We start from the raw sequence: 22,365 nt of genomic DNA, 5'->3' as shown, positions 1-22,365 counted from the left end.
GAGAATGAATCATTGTTTTCACACTTCCAACAGTGGCATTTAATTAATCTGCAATTTCACGGATAGCAATCCAGAAATCCTCCAAAATTATCCGCTCGACACACTTAATGTTTGCTTGAGCGATAGCAGTTGGTTGTAAATGACAATGCTCAAGATCGCTCACCATTCACGGCCATTTTCAACTCGCTGGACCATTTAAACAACGAAGTGAAACACAAACATCAATTCCAAATTTCAATTGGGAATTCAAATTTTGCACAGAAGGGATTCAATGTTCATTCATATATTTTGGGGGAGAAACACTGAATTATACAAACAGCTTAACATTTAATATTAATCATTTATGTATGAAAGAAATTCTATAAATGTAGACAAGAGAAAAATTATCATTCAATTGAAAATGCTGTATGATCATTTTTTGTAAACTGTACTTAAAGGTGGGTGGAGTGAATTTGAAAAGAGTAATCAGAATTTATTTTTTTTAATTTCCATGAAATTTCCATGACAAAAATTGAAAAAGATCGGTAAATGCATTTCCAAGAAATGGTTGAGGACGTAATAACGGGGTTTTTTTTTTTTACAACTAGAATGGCCATCAGTCTACCAGTCAGCCATCTTTGATCAGATCACAGAATAAAGTGAGGTGCACGTGTATGCTGTCATGTACTGTGGTTGTGCGAAGTTTGAGCAAAATCGAACCATGCATGTCTGAGAAATGGTTGGGGACACGTTTAAGTAACGAAATGGCTGCCAGTCGGCCATCTTGGATCTGATGTCGAAGACAAATGACATGCATATCAGCATTTGAATACCATTATGTATTGTCTTTGTGCTAGGTTTGAACAAAATTGGTCCAAACATGTCCGATATATGGCTGTGGACGAACACACGCACATGCGGATGAGACCAAATCCGTAGCCCCCATTTCAGATTAAGTCCAACGGGGTGGGGGGGCTAATATATTGCTCATGGTAAACAATATAATTACACAAAATTTCACCTTTGAAGTTTTATTGCCTCCACCACTGGAGGTAGACAGAGTTTGTGTTTACATCCCTTTCTGTTGGGTTGCCGAAATAGGTGACCCTTATTGTCAGTAATTCTGTCTGTTTGTTTCTTCGTTTGTCATCAGCATAATTGGTAGTAAACGTGGGAAGATTTTGACCACACTCAGGTGGTAGGTACATCTTATGACCGAGTGCTTTGTAAATTGTGATGGTTGCTAGGGACGCTTTGGTTCCCTAGCAACAACCGAAAAACCTTCAAAATCGGTACCGTTCACGCGAAATCAATTTCGAAAGCCATTATCCCACGTAGGGTTATGAAATTTGGCACGAATGATCTACAGGTAATGCTCTATCAAATATATTCTGGTTTTTCTGATATATGGAATACTTTACCCACAGCGCCCCCTACAATTAGGGTATGCGTGAAAATTGGCAAAAATTGAAGGCCCCCTAGCGACCAGGTGAGTGCATCGATACGATTGAAACTTTGCAAGTTCATGGTACTCAATGAGTACTACAACTTTGCCTCAGGACATATTGACCGATTTCGCTTAGGTCAGAGGTCAAAGGTCAATTAGTGCAAAAATCGATAACATGCGAAAGCTGGAGGTGCCTTCGCGCCAAATGCTACTCCTCCGAGGGTTATGGTCGGATGGTCATGAAAATTCACACTAATCGTCTGGAATACATTGTGCACAAAGGACCGAGCCAGATTTTCGATTTAGATCTTTGTTCACCCACAGCACCCCCTTGAACTTTGGGGATTTCCGATTTCAAACCGCATTTTCGGTACTTTTCATTCAAATGGATACCGAGTAGTTAACAGTAGATGGAATTGAATGAGATTTGGTATGCATAATCTTAAGGTGATTCTCTATCCGCTATATGACATCCATTTTTTTCTATATCTTATAGTTTCCAAATGGTAACCCTCTCAACTTGGGTGTCCGAGGGCCATTGAGCATTCCTGCTGAAACTTCAAAGTACACTAGCTCCAAGAAAGATTGAACCGAATGGAATGAAACTTTACATGCTTATAGACCGTAATGAGTACTACAACTTTGCTCATATGCATAATGACCTATCTCGATTAGTACAGGGGTCAAAGGTCAATAAGTGCATTTTTCGGTCAAAATGTCTATTCAAGTCCCCCTACCGGCAAAACGGCTCAACCGATCCAAACAAATTTTTGCACGTGAATACTCCCCGATGAGTAGTACAAGTTTACTCATTTGCAAAATGACCTATCTCCACTAGGCCAGCGGTCAAAGTGTCGCAATACTAACAGTCCTGCTCGGCGAACCATCGCCGCCTGCCGGCTTGTCTGTTTATCTGTCTGTGGGCACAATACCGTATCTCAAAAAGTTGTGGACGGATTCGGACGAAATTTGGTGGATGGGTTGGGTGTGTGACGACGACAAATTGATTAGATTTTGGTGAAGATTCGAATCCAGATCCGAGAAGATTTAAGTGATCCTTCACTATTGAGTGATGGGGCCAAAAACGATAGATACAACACGATATCTGAAAAAGTTGTGGACGGATTGAGATGAAACTTGGTGGGTGAGTTGGGTCGGTAAGTGACAAGAACAAGCTGATTAGATTTTGGTGTGTGACAAGGACAAATGATCCGGATGTAGATCCAGCCAAGAAGTGGGATACAAATTGTAAACTGTTCAGCCCAGTGAAGGTATGTGCTCCACCGAGTGCCATTCCAGTTTCTACGCATTCTAATTAAAAGTTCACATTAACCTTGATCACTCTCATACTTTCCAGCCATTGCTAAGGCCTACCCAGTTCACGTTCCCATCCCCGTCTGTGCTTGAGTCCGGTGTGTGACGCCATCAGTTTTGTCATCTCTTGTATATAATTATTTTTTTATTTTATATTCCCTCCGCCCCCCCCCCGCCCCCAACCCCACTGTCATTCCCACCATCGTGATCACCATCCCCTGGTTATTTGTGGCTATTTGGGGTGACGACGGGGGGTAGAAAAGATCATGCCTTTGAATGGGGGATGATTTGAGAGGGTGGTGAACAGCTGTCTTGAAAACTTGGAGGGAATAATGTGATTGAAGAGAATGCATAAGTTGGTTCCACAGGCAGACCAAAAGAGGAACAAATGAGTGGAGCTTCGCGGCGATTATGGATTTAGGTAGTTTCACAAGAAGGGTGTTGATGGTGGCCCACGTGTGCCTGCAGAAACCTGTGGAGGACAAAGCATGGAAAAACCAGAGGGTGCAAGACCAGAGAGGAAGCAGTGGAAGACAAAGAGACAACAGACCTGTCTGTGATGGGAAAGTGATAGGCCCATAGACTCAGCTTCAGCACAGGAGATTCCAATGATCTTGAAGGCCTTGTTTTCATGGCATCAAACTGTGGCAGTACTTATGGCAGCACTTACTCCTGTTTGTTTTCATGGTAGTACTTACTCCATAAAACTGTGGATGAAGGACTTGTATGTGTATGGGTGTTCAGGTGTGTCAAGGAAGGACTTTGTACGATGGAGGATGCTCGGTCAACAACTGGCTTTGGAGGCCAACTTTGATATGTGGTTTGCCCAAGAAAGACCATGGCTGAGAGTGAGACCCAGGAGTTTGAGTGACCCCACTGTTTCCTCAAGAGGATTGTTAAGAAAGTAGGTAGGATAGTTTGCCAGATGGTGCTTTTGGAGAGAGATAGTGAGAGTATGAGTATGAGCTTTGTCAGGATTGAAAGACATAGTCTAAGTGTTTGATCAGCTTGTGATTTTGTCATGGTTTGAAGAGAGGGAAGAGACTGCATCCCGCCTGTCTGAAGGATGAGGGATGTCACGGCACAAGGTGGATTTTACAGAGGGTCAAAGAGATCATTGATGATGATCAGGAATAGGACTAGGCCTAGAATACTGCCTTGGGACACTCCATCTTTGACAGGGAGAGAACATGAAAGGATTCTGTTGACAGCCACACGTTGGCTACAAGAGTAGAGGAAGTCAGTGAGTCAGTGGCCTTTGATGGGGCAGACAGTTTGGAGAACAAAGTGGGATGCCAGATGTGTTGAAATCTCGAGATAGAGTATGTCTACATAGAGATCTTTTAAATGCTGTGCATCAAGCAACGAAGCAGCACGTACCATTTTCAAAGTCTTGGGTGTGACTCAGCCTGGGTTTGCACCACGGACCTCCTAGACTCAGAGCAGATGCTCTAATCACCCAAAATTGGAGGGACCAACCAAATGACTCTCACCTAATCATCCTCAGGTGCTTAGGCTCTTTATAATCAACCCTCTTGCACTTCCAACTAAAGAAAGCTTCATTTAGTTGCTTTATGCAGATTTCTTTAGCTGGAAGAGCAAGGGGTTAGAAAGATATGCGAGTGTATAACATTTCTTTTCCTCACCAGGAAATTGTTCTTGATGCAGTTATTGCTCATTAGGAAAAAAAAAAGAAGATAACCAATCGGACCATTTTCCACGCATAACGCAAAATAGACACCCGGATAGGATAATGACGTCATATATACCATAAAGAATGGTTGAACGGAACTCAAACCACATGGGATGAGAACAGGAGGCAGAGCGGAGCACGCTGGTGGCAAAAAGTGGCCACATCTGCTCACGTTTTATTAAACTCATATCCTCTTGGATGATGAGTGTTGGCGTTAAGGGTTGGGGGACAAGCGGAGTGTGGGTGGTGGGGGATTAAGAAATGGCAAAGAAGCGGGGAGGGATTTGAACAAGGCATGGGGGAAAGGTATGTAATTAAATAATTTCGTGTCATAAAGGACATATAATGGACCCTTCTGCTCAGTAGAATGCTCAATGATAGGCAGTTACTGCTCCGTAATGATACATTCGACTCCAGATCGACTCCGTGTTAAAGTTACACTTTAGAGGTTCACCATGCCAGCTATCTTGCGTTGAATTAAACATGCACAATGAGACTTCTGCTTCCATATATCGTGAAACTACGTCATCATTGGATACTACGTAACATTCTCAGAGAGTGCGGTGCCCATGATACTGAAGGTCATGCCGTGATGGATGCCTGACATTTTCAGGGTTTTAATATTTCTTTACCTCCACCACCGAACAGAGGTTATGTTTCCAGCCCTGTCTGTCTGTTTGTCTGTTTGCTTGCCTGGGAGGAGGATATCTCAAAAGGTTATGAATGGATTTGGATAAAAGTTGGAGGACAGGTTGGATGTGTGACAAGGAAGAATTGATTGGATTTTGCTAAAGATTCGAATGCATTAATTTTTATTTTATCCGATTGATATTTTTTATCGGAAAAGTGATTTTTCATCATTAAGTGATGGGGGCTAAAAGCGATATATAATGCGATATGTCAAAAAGTTATGGACGGATTCGGAGGAAACATGGTGGATGAGTTGGTTCGGTGACAAGAACAAGCCAATTAGATTTTGGTTCAGGTGCAAATCCAGTTCCAGCCGATCCATCCTTCCTTCCATCCATTGGGACCATACTCTGCATAGAGCAGTGGTTCTAAACTTGGGTTCGACCAAACCCCAGGGGTTCGGTGAGCCAGTCTCAGGGGTTCGGTGAAAGCCCTCCGAAACGCATTGCAATTTTGCTATAATTTGCTTTCAGTCTAACTTAATTTTGTTTCTTTTCTTTTTTCAGGATCAGGATGTCAAATAAGAAAAGGAAATGGTCGGAGGATTACGTGCGGTACGGGTTCACGGATACCACGGAGCAGAACGGAACTCTGCATCCTCAATGCATGCTTTGCTATGTGAAGTTGAGCAATTCCAGCCTTGTACCAGCGAAATTACGGGAACACTTCATAAAATTACACGGCGAGGGACAGGACAAGGACGCAACGCTCGATGAATTCAAATTCCAAAGAGCTCGATTCGACGTAAGGGCTACTTTGCCCGCTCACAACTTCATTCCAATTGACAAACCGATCCTCAGCGCCTCGTATGAAGTTGCGGATCTAATGGCAAAACAGGGCAAACCACACACCATTGGCGAAACACTCATCAAACCGGCAGCATTGAAGATGGCCAACATCATGCTTGGAAAAGCTGCTGAAGAAAAGTTGTCTCTTGTTCCCACTCTCAAATGACACCATCAGCAGCAGAATCGACGACATGAGCGATGATATCCTCGCCCAGGTAGTTGCAAATTTAGTCGCGAATCCAACAAAATTCAGGCTTCAACTCGACGAGACCACTGACGTTTCTAATTTGAGCCAGCTCATCGTATTTGTGCGTTATGTCAAGGGAGACGACATCACGGAAGAGGTTCTGTTCTGCAAGCCTCTCACAACAACGACTAAAGCAGCTGACGTGAAGAAACTTGTGGACGACTTCTTCAGAAGCAACGGTCTTTCGTGGAACATGGTGTCTGCAGTTTGCTCGGACGGGGCTCCAGCCATGCTGGGGCGCAACTCCGGTTTTGGAGCGCTGGTGAAGACCGATGCACCGCACGTCATCGTCACGCATTGTGTCCTGCACAGACACGCGCTGGCATCAAAAACTCTGACTCCAGAACTGGCCGATGTTCTGAAAATCGTCGTTGAAGCTGAGAATTACGTGCGAAGCAGTGCTCTGAATCATCGCATCTTCAAAGAGCTGTGCAATGAAATCGGCTCTGAATTCGAAGTCCTTCTATACCACTCTGACGTTCGGTGGTTATCACGAGGGAAGGTACCAAGGCGTGTTTTTGCCTTGCGTGTAGAATTAGCCCTGTTTCAGCACCAGCATCGCCATGCAACTCATTTCGAAGAATCAAAGTTCATCCTAGCCTTGACGTACATGGCTGACATCTTCGACGCACTCAACCATCTCAATTGCCAGATGCAGGGCGGGTGGAGTGAATGTCATCAAAGCTGAAGAAAAGCTGAGCGCTTTTCGAAAGAAGTTACCGTTGTGGAGGCGGCGAACAGCGAAGGACAACTTCGCGAACTTTCCGCTACTGGACGAGTGCGTGAGCGGAATTGAAGATGATTCTGAAGTTGGAGGCACTGCTATACCAAGGGAACCGAAGCAAGCGATTGCCATGCACTTGGATGAGCTGGGAAAGTCATTCGATGGATATTTCTCTGACCAAGCACAACACCCAGCATGGGTGAGACAGCCATTTACTTTCGGCGTTGCAATGGCAGATGTCAACGATCAATACCTCGACGACCTCATCGAACTTCAGCAGAGCCAGACTCAACAACAACTCTTCGGCACAACAACGCTCTCAACGTTTTGGGTCCACCAAATGGAAGGGTATCCTCTCATCGCATGCATTTTCGAAACTGCTGGACATTAAAACAAAGAAAAGGAGCAGACTTGCATGTGAAAGTGATACGAGGGTGGCCCTTGCCAAAACAAAGCCACGCATTTCCCAGATCGGCTCAAAAACAACAAGAACAAAAATCGCATTAAGATCCAATTCTTTTTATTATCCAAATATACTTTTGAATTTTGATGCAATTAGATTTTTATTTTTGTATTAATTAAAATTGAATTTATTCTTCTTATTATACAAATATACTCTTGAATTTTGATGCAATTTCTTTTTCATTTTTGTATTGATTAAAATTGAAATTTTTGGTCAAATTTGAGGGGTTCGGCGAGTGTACGGAGGTTTTTGTTAGGGTTCGGCGCTTCTGAAAAGGTTAAGAACCACTGGTATAGAGCATCGATGTTGCCAAAGCAGTCTCCTGGGCTATTTGGCTTAATTCTGGATGGGTCACCATTCCAACGCAGGATACTCAAATGGTTCAATCATCCAAGCAAGCTGGTACTCATTTTACCGACCTCAGAAGGATGACATGCTGAGTCAACCCCACCTGGTATTAATTCAATGACAGAGCGGGATTTAAACTCAGGACCTTAGAATCCCAAGTCCACCACCATATCCATTTAGCCAACACCAGTCCGGCCTATCAGTGGGATTCAAAACGTGAACTGTTCAGCCTGGCGAAGGTATGCGCTCTATCGAGTGCTGCTTTAGTTCATCATGGAAAGTGCTCCGTAGGTAAATCATCTGAACTTAGGCATGAGCTCTCAGGATGATCTGAGCACTACTTGCACGTACCAATGTGTTGTTAAAAGGGTCAGCTCACAGACTGGTGTCACGCCTGGAAATAGCATCTGCATAATGTATGCTATCCTATAACAAATGCTGCCCTATACTAAAGCCATGGCAAGCCCTTTCCAATTCTGAGAATTGCACAAATATTGTCTGATTTGCATAACTGTGCATTTCATCAACACAGTAAAAATATTGAGAGCACAGTCTCAGAGAGACCAGAGGAAAAGAGCTCCAATGAGTTGTTTGAGAGAGTGTGGACTGACAAAGATGGTTTCAACCACCCGTAAATTCAATATCGTGGAATCCATTCATCCATTTGGACCATACTTTGTGCAGAGCATCAGTACTGCTGAAGCAGTCTCTTGAGCTATTGGGCACAATCCTGGACAGGTCACCACTCCAACATAGAATACTTGAATGGCTCAATCATCCCAGCAAGCTGGTACTCATTTTGCCAACCTGAGAAGGATGACAGGCTGAGTCAACCACCCCTGGTATTAGTTCAACAGCCAAGCAGGATTTGAACTCAGGACCCTGGGATCCCCTGGGATCCCAAGCCTACCACCCAAACCATTAAGCCAACACCAGGCATACAATATTATGGAATGTCATCATGAAAGGGAAGAATGTAGGTAACATGAACCCTGATGATCGATCGCATCTAAAATCTCCTCAAGATGGATGCAATTAACATTAACCCACAATGACTTGACAAAAATGTCCAAAGAGTCATTTGGATCTTCGACAAGTGCCATAAAGTACCGTTCAGTCATAAATTCCCTGAAATGCAGGCGTGTCGAGTTGAGAGCGATTCGAGAGAGATTTAAAAAAAAGAAAAGAAATGGTACTGTTACAAACGTCGTTCATTGAGACAAATCCAACAAGAAAAAGAGCAATCAGAGATTGCAGACTCTCACCAGGACTTCTTTTGAGTGGTGTATTTTTGTAGGTTTTAGGGTAAATCTAATAATGACTGCCAACCATGTGACCTATAATGTCATATGTGTGACCCTGTTGTTCCTCATGGACAGGCGGTCAAACATGTAATGTTTCGCCTCGATTTGTTCAGCCACTTCAGCGAAGGAAGATATTTGAAGGTTAAAAAACAAACAAACAATATAGCTGCCAAATCACGTGACCGATGACATAATTAATTTTTTTTTGTGGACTATTTTATCCCTAGATGACCCTCAACATTTTTCATACTGATCGAATGTGGTGTTCTACATGTGCAATTATGACGTCATATCGAGGGCACCTATGACGTCATAAAAATCAAACTCATTCGCCATGAGGAGTACTTGCTATGTACCAAGTTTCAATTTTTTCGTTGGTGTAGTTGCAGAGATACAGCGGTCCAAAGTTTTGTCTGTTTTTCCAATATGGCTGCCACACCACGTGACCTATGACATCATAATTATCATTAGAACATTCTACATTAGTAGATACACCAATGGGGAAAATTTCATCTCAATCCGACAAGTGGCTGAGGAGAAAAACACAAAAGTTCTGTGCGAACAAACAAACAAACAAGACAAGGACATTGTGCAGGGCATGATACTTGCAAGATCTACCCCCTCTCCAAAGGTTGCCATGGATACATGAAACTATCCATTTCATGAAGATAAAAATTCATAATCTTAATCAAAGTTCAGGTCAATCAGATGAAAATTGATTATTTTTCAGATTGAAATTGATGATTTTAGAAATTTGACCTTAGTTGACCTTTGACCTTTTAACCTCAAACACAGTTGCTTTCGCAAGTCAGTGATGGACGACACAAATCGTGTTCAACTTTCAAGTCAGGTCAGGTCAGGTATGGGAGCATGTGCCAGAACAGCACGTCGCTGCGTCCACTTTCCGCCGGTACTCCAGGGGCCTCCGTCTGTCCATCCCCCAGGCAGATGCCAGGCCCATCACCATCTCCTTGAGATGATGGTCAACCTGTTGCAACCATGAGGCACGTGGTCGACCCACTGGCCTCCTCCACTCATGAGACTCCCTCGCTGAGAGAATCTGGTGAGCAGGATCAGAGTCAGGAAAACGAGCCACATGTCCATACAGCCGCAACTGACGCTCACGGACTATGCAGGTAACAAATCTCATCCGAGTCTCTCTCAGCAACCGCTCGTTGGACACAAAATCCGACCAGCGATAGCCAAGGATTCTCCGAAGAGACCTGGTACCAAAGGAATTAAGTCTCCGTCTCAGATCCTTGGTCAGAGTCCAAGTCTCGCACCCATAGAGCAAGACTGGAAGTACCAAGGACCTGAAGACTCGGACTTTCGTCCTCCCGCACAGGTACTGGCAGCGCCACACCCCATGATCCAGTGAATCCATGACTCCCCAGGCCCGACCCAGACATCTATTGACCTCTGACTCGCAGCCAGCAGAGACATGAATATCACTGCCAAGGTAAGTGAATCTCTCCACGACCTCAACATCCTCACCACAAACAGACACAGACAGGACAGCAGCATCCAAGATGTCACCGAAAGCCTGGATCTTAGTTTTGACCCAAGAAACCCGTAATCCCAACGGCTCCGACTCCTCATTCAGCACCTCGAGGGCCCCCAAGAGGATGTCTAAAGTCTCCGCAAAGATGACTGCATCATCTGCAAAGTCAAGGTCCGAGATCTTGACATTCCCAAATGACGCACCGCAACTTGATCTCTCCGACATCCTCCCTAGAATCCAGTCCATACAAGTGCTGAAAAGTGTGGGGGCAAGTACACATCCCTGACGAACTCCAGTAACAACTGGAAATAAGTCAGAGATGGCACCACCACACTTCACAGCACTCTCAGTACCAGAGTAGAGTTTAGACATCAGATCGATCAGTTTTGGTGGCACCCCACGAAGACCAAGAATCCTCTAGAGGACATCCCGATTCACTGAATCGAACGCTTTACAGAGATCAACATACGCTGCAAGCAGCCCCTGCCGAAACTCTCGTCTGCGTTCGGTGAGGACACGAAGTGCAAGGATACGGTCAATCGTTGACCTCTTTGGTGTAAAGCCTGACTGCTCTGGACGCTGGTGCTCAAGCAGATGGTGGCGAACCATATCGAGAATTATCCGAGCAAAGACCTTGCCCGGCACTGAGAGCAGCGTCACCCCTCGGTAGTTGTTGCAGTCTTGGCGATCACCCTTCCCTTTCCAGAGAGGGACAACAAGGCCCCTCTTCCAGTCAGTTGGGATGATGCCTGTGTTCCAGGCAGAGCACAAAACTGCATGCAACGACACGAGTGCAGCATTTCCACCAGCCTTGAGAAGTTCGGCATGGATGCCACAGATCCCTGGAGCTTTGCCCCGTTTCAACTGGTTCACCGCAGCCCGTGTTTCCACAAGCGTGGGTGGACCACAGTTGATTGGAGGTTCAGCAACAGGGATTGTAACACCCTTGACGTCCAACTCGACAGTTGGGGGATCAGCCTGGTACAACCGCTCAAAGTAACCGGCCCAGCGGGCCTTCACTTCAGACTCCTCTGTCAAGAGCCTACCACTCTCTGCTCGAACTGTAGTGCTCCGAGGGATGGGCTTGGATGAACGTAATGCGCGAATTCCCCTGTAAGCGGGATGAGAATCACCTGTCCACAGGTGATGCTCTACCCCCTCACAGATTCCTCGCACATAGGCCTCCTTGTCCACCCTCAGTGCACGTACAGTTTTACGCCTCAGCTCCCTGAACAGCTCAGCTCTGCCATTCAGCCTGGCCCTGCGACTCTGGTCAATGGTATCCAGTGTCCCTTGAGAGACAAAATTCTTCTTTGCCCTGCGGTGAGCTCCAAGGCATCCACCGGCAACATCAAGGACGGTGGTCTTGAAGGCGCTCCACAACTCTTCAGGACCCCCCAAAGCACCCAGACCCCCCAAGTGTCCACTCAGCCTGTTCGCAAACTCCTTAGCTACTCTCTCATCCCTGAGCTTGGCAACATCCAGCCTCGGCTGGGATGGTACCATTCTCCAGGATTTAAGGTGCAGCTTTAGAGTTGCTACAACAAGCCTGTGGTCAGTATTGAGGAACTGAGCACTCCGGTAGACCCTGCAGTTCTGGATCATCCTCCAACGACCGTCAATGAGGACATGGTCAATCTCCTTTGCCGCACCGCCAGCGTTGGAATACCAAGTCCAGCGATGAGCTTGTGGGCGCTGAAACCATGAACCAGCCACCCTAAGTCCATGACTTCTTGCAGAGTCAAGGAACTTAGTGCTATTCTGGTTCATAGTTCCTGACCCATGGGGACCAACACACACCTCATAACCGTCCCTATCAGTTCCAGTCGATGCATTGAAATCCCCCAAGACTAGAAGTGTATCTCGTCTGGGGCACTGATCAACCACAGACTCGAGTGTGGCGTAGAATGCATCCTTCACGGTAAGATCACTTGCCTCAGTCGGAGCATAAACAGAGACCAGGGAAATGACACCTAAGGAGTGACGAATCCTTAATCTCATAATACGCTCGTTGACCGGTGTTACCTCAATTATCATTGGGGTCAGCTTATTGGACACAGCTACAGCAACTCCTTGGGTATGGTAACCATCAGAGCGACCAGACCAATAGTAGGTGTAACCACCCACCATTATCTCGCCGCAATCCGGTCTCCGAACCTCAGAGAGAGCTGCAATCCCGATGTCCAAACGCTTGAGCTCAGATGATAACAGAGACAGGTGATCATCCTCTCTTAGGGATAGGACATTCCAGGCACCCACCCGAAGGGACCGCCTCAGGTTAACCCAAGGAGACCGCCGTCTGGTGGACGACACCTCAGCACCACTCCGACACACTCTCCCGCAATCTGACCCAGGGATGTTACCCCGTGGTTTCCCTCCTTTCAAAGATTGGGGGTCCCGAAGGCTTTGCCCCAATCCCGTCATCCGGTGAGCTGCCCTGCGAAGGGAAGCTGCACAGGAGGTACTCCCACGGAGTGGGTTTTCAGATTTTTTTGCGTTTTTGCGTTTTGCGGAATGAAGGGTTTTACGGTGGCCGGAGTGCAAATCCTGCCACCAACCTCCTAATAAGAAGTGACCCAACTGCAGGAGGACGTCCGCAGACACAGTTGGGCACTAGATATGGATGGCCGTTGGCTCACAAGGAGCTCCTCCGCCCTTTGACAGGTTTTGTTTTTAATCCTGCTGGGTGTCCATATCCAAACACCCTCCTCACCAGAAAACCTGGTGGGGGAGGCGGTTTAGTCGCCGACAACCCGACCATGGAACAGGTTAGTACAGGTTTACATGGTACCTGTAGCAGGTCACAGATCGAACCTGACCTGACAGTCAATTTCAAGTCAATTGGATGAAAAATTCACAATTTCAGAAATTTGACCTCAAGATGACCTTTGACCTCAAAATCAATAGGCTTCTCAGTTGACACTCCCTCTCTACAACTTGGTAAAGTTTCATGACGATCAGTTTAGAATTGTGACCTGTAGGCGATAAAGAGACAGACAAACAGACAGACAAGCCGGTAGGCGGCCATGGGTCGCTGAGCATCCGATGACCTTTAACCCCTGATCTGAGTTAATCTAGTACTAAGTACTTACGAAATTGCAATCGAATCGATTAACCCGTGTATGAGCAAGGGGGCTTTGAATGATCATTTTGCACGAACAACGCACTCATTGACCTTTGACCCCTGACTTCGCCGAGATAGGTCATGTCCTGAAGCAAAGTTGTAGGACCCATCGAGTACTCTGTACCTATGAACTTTCATTAGTATCGGTTAACCCATGTAGGAGCAAGGGGGATTTGAATGATCATTTTGCCCGAAAAATGCACTCATTGACCTTTGACCCCTGACCTAGCCGAGATATGTCAATATGTCCTGAAGCAAAGTTGTAGTACTCATTGAGTACTATGTATCTATGAACTTTCATTCATATCGGTTAATCCGTGTAGGAGCAAGGGTGCCTTGAATGGTAATTTTGCCAGAAAAATGCACTTATTGACCTTTGACCCCTGACCTAGCCGAGATATGTCAATATGTCTTGAAGCAAAGTTGTAGTACTCATTGAGTACTATGTACCTATGAACTTTCATTCGTATCGGTTAATCCGTGTAGGAGCAAGGGTGCCTTGAATGGTAATTTTGCCCGAAAAATGCACTTATTGACCTTTGACCCTTGACCTACTCGAGATAGGTCATTATGCAAATGAGCAAAGTTGTCGTACTCATTACGGTCTATAAGCATGTAAAGATTCATTCAATTCCGTTCAACCGTCTTGGAGCTAGTGTACTTTGAATTTTCAGCGGGAATGCTCAATGGCCCTCGGACACCCAAGTTGAGAGGGTTACCATTTGGAAACTATAAGATATAGAAAAAAATGGATGTCATATAGCGGATAGAGAATCACCTTAAGATTATGCATACCAAATCTCATCGGGTTCCATCTACTGATAACTACTCGGTATCCATTTGAATGAAAAGTACCGAAAATGCGGTTTGATATGAGAAATCCCAAACTTTGAGGGGGTGCTGTGGGTGAACAAAGATCTAAATCGAAAATCCGGCTCGATTGTTTGTGCACAATGCATTCCAGACGATAAGTGTGAATTTTCATGACCATCTGACCATAACCCTTGGAGGAGTAGCATTTGGCGCGAAGGCACCTCCAGCTCTCGCATATTATCGATTTTTGCCATTTGACCCCTGACCTAAGCGAAATCAGTCAATATGTCCTGAGGCAAAGTTGTAGTACTTATTGCGTGCTATGAACTTGCAAAGTTTCATTTGGATCGATGCATTCATTTGTCGCTAGGGGGCCTTCAATTTTCGCCAATTTTCGGGCATACCCCATTTGTAGGGGGCACTGTGGGTAAAGTATTCCATATATCACAAAAACCGGAATATATTTGGTAGAGCATCACCTGTAGATGATGCATGCCAAATTTCATAAGCCTATGTGGGATAATGGCTTTCGGAATTGATTTCGCGTGAACGGTAGCGATTTTGAAGGTTTTTCGGCTGTTGCTAGGGAACCAAAGCGTCCCTAGCAACGATCACAATTTCCAAAGCACGAGGTCATAAGATGTACCTACCACCCGAGTTTGGTCAAAATCCGCCCAGGTTTACTACCAATTATGCTGATGACAAACGAACAAACATCCAAACAAACAGACAGAATTACTGACAATAAAGGTCAACTATTTTGGCGACCCAACAAGCAGACTGACAGATAGAATAGCAAAATCGACAGACCAATATACTTACTTGAAAAATCTTCGATTTTGCAAGTAAAAAACAGACAAACAAACAAATGGACCCAAATGCAATACCCTCTCCTTTGGCGAGGGTCAAAAGGAAATGAGTACGACCAATGTCGCCAATTATCGTAGATCTCCATTTTGGACCATATTTTGTATCGTTCAGTTTAAATTTGCTGTGGATCCATCAATTCCAGCTTAGCTAATCAGAGCACATCTCTACCAAGCAGTGTTAGGGTTAGACCAAGCGGTCTGGCTCGAGAACGACTGTAATAGCTGATAGAGCGAGGGGAACGCACGAGGCCTGCAGTGGCAGACAATCCCACCTCCAACCTGTCAATAACTGGGTGCAGAAGTGAGAGTAAGTGGCCTGGTGGTGATGAGGGTGCAGAGAGAACATCAGATGGATGCACGTCGAGGCTTGTTGTGTTGGTGTTAATAAAATTATGTCCCATACCTCTTCGTAGGGTGTGTGTGGTGTCCGTCGACGAACCAAGAATGATGATGAAGTCAGGAGAATACTAGTCCGATCTGTATTGTAAAATTGGCGATAAAAAAGTTTTGAGTTTTAAAAAAACAACAATATTACTCATGGTCACATGGTTTATGTCCGACAGCTGGAACAGGCCAATGTCCGACGGCTCGGAACACGAGATACGCAATTTTCAGCAACACTGGCAGCCCAACGGATCAGTACCATTTTCTCTTCTATTCAATAACAGCAAACCTTAACTGCGTTACATGATGTACAGCACTATGCCCTTCCTGACACTCTTGGAGGAAGAACTTGGAACTTAATTACGAGGATTCTTTGTTTCGTTTTGCCTTCATCCATGAGGGGGAGTTGCACTTGTGAAACACAAGAATACACAAGGAATTAGATGCAGGAGGAGGCCATTCGGCCCATCATGCCTGCACCACATCAACACCTGACCAATTTATACAGAAAAAGGAAAACGCAAAATGTTCTATTTTTTTGTGTTTTGTGTGATTTTTTTTGTTTGAAGGGAAGGGAGGGTGTGGGGGGGGGGAGTGGACGAAGGCACTTCTTCTGTGAAACACACACACACCATCGACCACACACACCACCCCTTGATGAGACCCTCACAGACAGCACTCCGTACACATGCACACAATCACCCATCAATGCTCAAACTCCCTAAAAGTCCTGTCAACATCCCTACACCCCTCCATCTCCATAACATCTAGGTACCTATCTAATTCTAATTTAAACTTATCTGCTTTTTCTGCTGCCACTACCTTTCCAGGGAGACCATTCCATGCATTAACCACTCTGAGTGAAAGTCCCCAACCCTACTATCGTCTTAACTCTCCTCTTCTTTACACTCAGGCTACGGGCCCTGGTTCTATTACTGTCTAGTCTGTTGAATAATTAATCTGCACTTATTTTATCAATACCTTTCATTATCTTAAACATCTCTATCAGATCTCCTCGTAACCGTCTCCTATCTAATGAATAAAGCCCTGTCTCCTTCAGCCGCTTCTCACAGCTGAGTCTAGCTCGGCCCGGAATCAATCTAGTAACCCTGCGCTGAACCCTCTCTATGGCATGTATGTCCTTCCTGAGTTGTGGTGACCAAAACTGTACACAATATTCTAGATGTGGCCCTCACTAAATTCCTGTACAATGTTAACACCACCTCTTTTGATTTATAAATGATCCCCCTCCGAATACAACCCAAAACACAATTCGCTTTAACTATGGCTTGGCACTGTGCTGCCTGCTCACCTCCCATATCTATTACCACCCCCAGATCCTTCTCCTGTCTGACACACTCCAAAATTACCCCTTACATCCTGTAATCTCTATTTTCATTGTTCTTTCCCATCCCCAACACTTTACACTTGCTCAGGTTAAATTCCATCTGCCAATCTTTTGCCCAATCTATGCAAGTATCAATACTTTCCTGAATCTGATCACCACCCCCCTCTGCTATCAATCTTACCTCCAAGCTTTGTGTCATCGACAAGTTTGGAAAGCTTAATCTTTACCCCACTATCCAAATCGTTGATGTAAATAATGAATAGTAATGATCTGAGTACTGATCCCTCAGGTACCCCACTACTTACATCCTCCCAGCAAGACATCCTCCCACTCACAGCCACTCTTTGCTTCCTACCACGAAGCCAGTTTGCAATCCAGTTAGCTATCTGACCAGCCACTCCACAAGCCCTCACTTTGGCTAACAACCTCCGATGTGGTACCTTATCAAATGCCTTCTTAAAGTCAAGATATACTATGTCCACTGCCTCTCCCTCATCCACAAAATCAGACACTGCTTCATAGAACTCTAAAAGATTTGTTAAACAGAAACCACCTTTGGTAAACCCATGCTGACTACCTTTAATTAGTTTGTATTTATTCAAATGGTTCCTCATCTGGTCCTTAATTAATGTCTCAAACACCTTCCCCACAACGGAAGTCAAACTAACAGGTCTATAGTTTCCCAATTCTTCTCTGGATCCTTTCTGAAATGATGGTGTTACATTTACTATTCAATCCTCCGGTACCTGTCCTGACTCCAGGGAAATATTGAAAAAATCCGTTAACATCTCGCTTACCTGCACACCTACCTCCATCAACACTCTTGGGTGCATATTATCTGGACCCGGAGCCTTATCTTCTCTTAGATTACTTAGCTGTTCCTTTACTTCCTCCACTCCAACCTGGATCTTGTGTAAAAGCCCTTCCTCACCTCCTCGATAGATACTCTCAGCTATTGGCAATTCTCCTGACTGTTCTTGTGTAAAAGTTGAAGCAAAATACCTGTTTAATAAGCCTGCTATCTCACTTTCATCACTAACCACTCTCCCGGTGATATTCCTCAATGGGCCCACACCAATCCTAACCTGTTCTTTTCCCGTTATCTAATATATAAAGCCGTGTGATGTAGAAAGCTGAAATTTTGTGTGCTGATGGGCATCGAAGCCGATACACCGGGGGGAAAAAAATCACAGAACCATCGAAGGCATCCGTAAATGAAAATATCCGAAAATAAGTGCAACCTTGGTGTGCTCACTGCAGGTGTGCGACCTAAGACGATGGTGAAGCACGGTTTGATATTACTTATGATGTGTATGCATACCCCACAAGTTCATTTAAAGAATGTCTTGCTATTATGTTTAATATTCTTAGCCATGTCCTTCTCGTACTCTCTTTTGGCTTGCCGAGTTATTTTCTGAACTTGCCTCTGTTTACTCCGATAGTGATATAAATCTAACTCCAGTCCTGTTATTTTAAACCTAATAAATGCTTTTTACTTCTCTTTAACAGCATTCCTCATCTCACTGCTCAACCACCCTGGTCTCTTTCTGCTTCGAGTTTTACACCTCATTAGAATATACTTGCTCTACACTCGACACATTTGGTCCTTAATGGTTTCCCATTTCTCTGATGCTGATTGTCCTGTTGTTGGAGTCTCCCAATCCACATCACCCAACTCTCTCCTCAAACCCTCAAAGTTTTCCTTCCTGACATCTAATAGCCTTACCCTACTCTCCTGAACTCCAACCTTTAACAGAATCTTTGCACACACAATGTTATGGTCACTTGCTCTGAAATAATCCCTGACCTCGACCACCTCCACCATATTGGGATCGTTACTTAAAAGGAGGTCGAACACTCCACTCCCCCTCGTGGGCTTATCTCCAAACTGGGTTAAAAAGCAATCTTGGAATAAAACTAGGAAATCCTCATCCGCTCTACCCTTTCCCTGTTCCTGGACCCAATCTATCCCTGGCAAGTTAAAATCCCTCATAATCAACTCTTCCCTTACCACATGCCCTTTTGAATTCTTCATGTACTCTTCCTTCCTCCTCTTCCTTCCCACCTGGAGCCCCATAAAAGCATCCTCCCAGTATCTTACTGTTTTTACAATCTCTAATCTCTACCAACACAGATTCCTCCACGTCACCTCTTTTTCTTGATACAATGTTGTCCTTTACACAGATTGCTAACTCCTCCTCCTATTTTCTCCTTCCTATCACACCGATACACCTTGTAGCCTTCTAATCCTGTCCTCCAGTTACTCTCCTCCTGAAACCATGTCTCACTCACTGCAACCAAGGGCGCCACGAGGGGGGAGCAAGCCCGGTAACTATCCCTGGGCCTGGACATAATAGGGGCCTGTAATTATTCCTTTAATTTTTTTGTTTCGTAAAATGATTGTTTGTGACGATAAAACACCGAGGGCAACTCTCCACTGCCTGCACTCACCGCACCTTCACCACTCGCTACACTCTCCCCACTGCCTGCACTTGCTGCTCCCTCTCCATTGACATCACTTCAGCGTTTGGGTTAGGGTTAGGGTTAGGGGACACTGCTGGCTGTGCCAGTAGTGTCCTCTGTATGTTAAAGCAGGAATTTGGAACTTGTTCATGGTGCCAGTGATAGCTTGCCTACTCTTTGTGAAGAACACAATTGGAACTTAACATCGACCAACTAATGCCAGCAGACGGGACGTGATATTGCACGACATTTCAAAGTTGTGGCAGGATTATCAAAAAACTTGGTGGATGAGTTAGGTCGGTGACAAGAACAAGCTGATTAGATGTTGGTTAAGGTCAGTATCAGGATCCGGACTGTCAGTGGGATACAAAATGTAAACTGTTCAATCTGGCGGAGATATGCGCTCCACCGAGTGCCGTTATGGTTATTACCCTGCGCACAGGAAGCGAAAAGCGGGGTGAAAAATTTGTTCATGTCGTCCGTCTGTCTGTCTGATCAGTTTATGACTGAGGAACAACTTTTTACCCTCGCCAGAGGAGAGAGAGGAGTGGTGAAGTCTGTTTGTCTATCTGTCTGTCATTTGAATCATGAGTCTGTTTGTCATTTGAGTCTGTTTGTCTATCTGTCCGTCTGTCTGTCTGCACAGAACATGAGTATTTTTCACTGCACCCGCTTGTCAGATTGAGACAGAATTTTCACCATTGGAGCAACGTCTTATGAAACAGAATAATGCTTTAATGATAATTATGACGTCACAGGTCATGTGCTGTGACAACCATGTTGGAAAACTGGAAAATTTTTGGACCTCTGTTTCTCTGAAACTGCACCAAGGAAAAAATTGAAACTTGGCACATGGGAAGTACTCCACATGGGGAATAAGTATGATTTCTGTATGATGTCATAGGTGTCTTTGTGCCTGGTATTGGCTTAGTGGGTAGGGTGGCTGGCTTGGGATCTTAGGGTCCTGAGTTTGAGCCCTGTTGGCTGCTGCATTAACACCAGGTGGGGTTGACTCAGCCCGTCATCCTTCTCAGGTCAGCAAAATGAGTGAGTGTACTGGTTTAGTGGAATATGTTTTAAATTTCAACCTGATCAGATGCATGGTCTGGCAGCCAGAATGATTTAATTTTTTTTGATCTGGGTTCTTTTTTTTTTTTTCTTCTTGTTTTTGAATAAGGCTCACTTGGCTGTGCCCGGATGGGTTTGAGGGTAGAGGAGCAGTAGCTGAAACCCAAATCCTATCCAGGTTCCTCCTGATGATTTCATATTTTATTTTTGCTTATTCGGGTTCCTTCTGATGACTCCAATGCAGAACTGTTCACATTTGGTCTTCCATTTTGATTTGAATTGAATTAATTTTAATCCCATTCTGAATTAAATTGAATAAGAAAAACAATAAACATCATGGGTCAGGATCAGGTGTCCGATCAAAGCGGGACGTCTTGGTACCCGGTCATCACCGCCAGCTGTTATAAAGTGGTAGTTCTCGTTATATCTATTATTAATTACGTAACACATCAGTACACAAACAACACACAAAATACACCACAAAAAACAAGTCCTGGCGAAGGTCTGCAATCTCTGATTGCTGTTTTTCTTGTTTAAAATGAATGATATATTTTGAACATGAACAGGCTTTGAATTCAAATTCATCTCAAATTTCGCTTTGAATTCATTCCGATGGGTAATTCTGATGGGTTTCGTTTGTTTCTAGGCTTTGCCTATTTCATATTCAAAATACCAAACTGAACCGCTTCCTTCGGACACGGATGCAATTTGTTTTAATGATCGTTAAAATCATTATATATATATATATATATATATATATATATATATATATATATATATATATATATATATATATATATATATATATATATATATATATATATTTTAAACAATTGAAGTTTATTACTTGCAGTGCAGTGTGGTGCTGTATACAATGTACGTGAACATTGTGTGGGGTATCATGTTCTCTGAACCCTCTAGTTTAGGTATATTATTTGTACAGATCCATGGAACAGCGAGGTACGAAGAGGTATGCTAACAGTGTGTCTGTGGTATAATACGCAGAACAACACGTACACAGTTAATATCGTGTCAACAATCTTTCATTCCTTTTAATTATGCTTTCATCAACCAATCCCAGTTGGTGGTTTGGTTCATCACAGCATGGTATAACCACATGCACAACCAATGGCCGTTCCTTTTCAACAGTGAATGTTCGTGTGCATGGTATCTGAGGTATGATGACCATTTTCATGGACCTGATGGGAACACCACGGCAGTGTTTTACCATCCATCGGCCGATGACCATCTCGTTTCACGTTCGACTACCTCAATCGTCTAACACCTTTGGCTCGCACCTGTGATCACACCTGTGGCATGTGCTGCGATGAACCCCGAATTGACATCGTTGTGGCAGCAAAAGCACTCCTTACAACGTGAGGCATTGCCCTCTTGTCTTTATAAATATTAATTTTGTTGTACTTATTAACCTCCGCCATCTTCGAAGATGGATGGAGGTTACTGTTTTCGCCCCTTTCTGTTTGTTTGTTTGTTTGCTTGTTTGTTAACAGTATTACGGAAAAACTCCTCGACGGATTTCGACGAAACTTGGTGGGGGGGTTAGGTATGGTCCAAGGATCATGCCATTAAATTTTGGACTTTGTCCCCCCCCACAAAAAAAAATTGTTAGAGAAAAATTTTTTCTTTTTTTTTTTTGCATTTCTACATGTTTTAAGTGATTTCCAACCCCCCCCCCCCAAATTTTTTTTTACCCCCCCCCCAAAAAAATAGAGAATTGTTTTTTGCATTTCTACATGTTTTAAGTGATTTCCAACCCCCAAAATTGTTACCCCCTCCC

The 22,365-nt window shown here is 44.4% G+C and overlaps 2 protein-coding genes across 2 annotated transcripts in view; one reads left to right on the top strand and one right to left on the bottom strand.

The window, feature by feature from the left end:
* The window catches only part of LMX1B (LIM homeobox transcription factor 1 beta), a 169,768-nt gene that overhangs the window by 128,657 nt on the left and 18,746 nt on the right, over nucleotides 1-22,365 (bottom strand). The gene's annotated exons all lie outside the window — the stretch shown is intronic.
* Nucleotides 6,103-7,273, top strand: LOC147013378 (protein FAM200C-like). The gene is made up of 2 exons (XM_085853481.1): nucleotides 6,103-6,641; nucleotides 6,811-7,273. The coding sequence occupies exons 1-2, from the start codon at nucleotides 6,103-6,105 to the stop codon at nucleotides 7,271-7,273; spliced, it is 1,002 nt and encodes a 333-aa protein (XP_085709607.1).

The sequence above is a fragment of the Eptatretus burgeri genome, chromosome 14 (genome assembly GCF_056783735.1).
Source record: "Eptatretus burgeri isolate ZD-2024b chromosome 14, Ebu_testis_v1, whole genome shotgun sequence".
Lineage (NCBI taxonomy): Eukaryota > Metazoa > Chordata > Myxini > Myxiniformes > Myxinidae > Eptatretus > Eptatretus burgeri.
The sequence above is the reverse complement of the archived record's forward strand: the minus strand, read 5'-3'. Positions and strand labels throughout refer to the sequence as shown.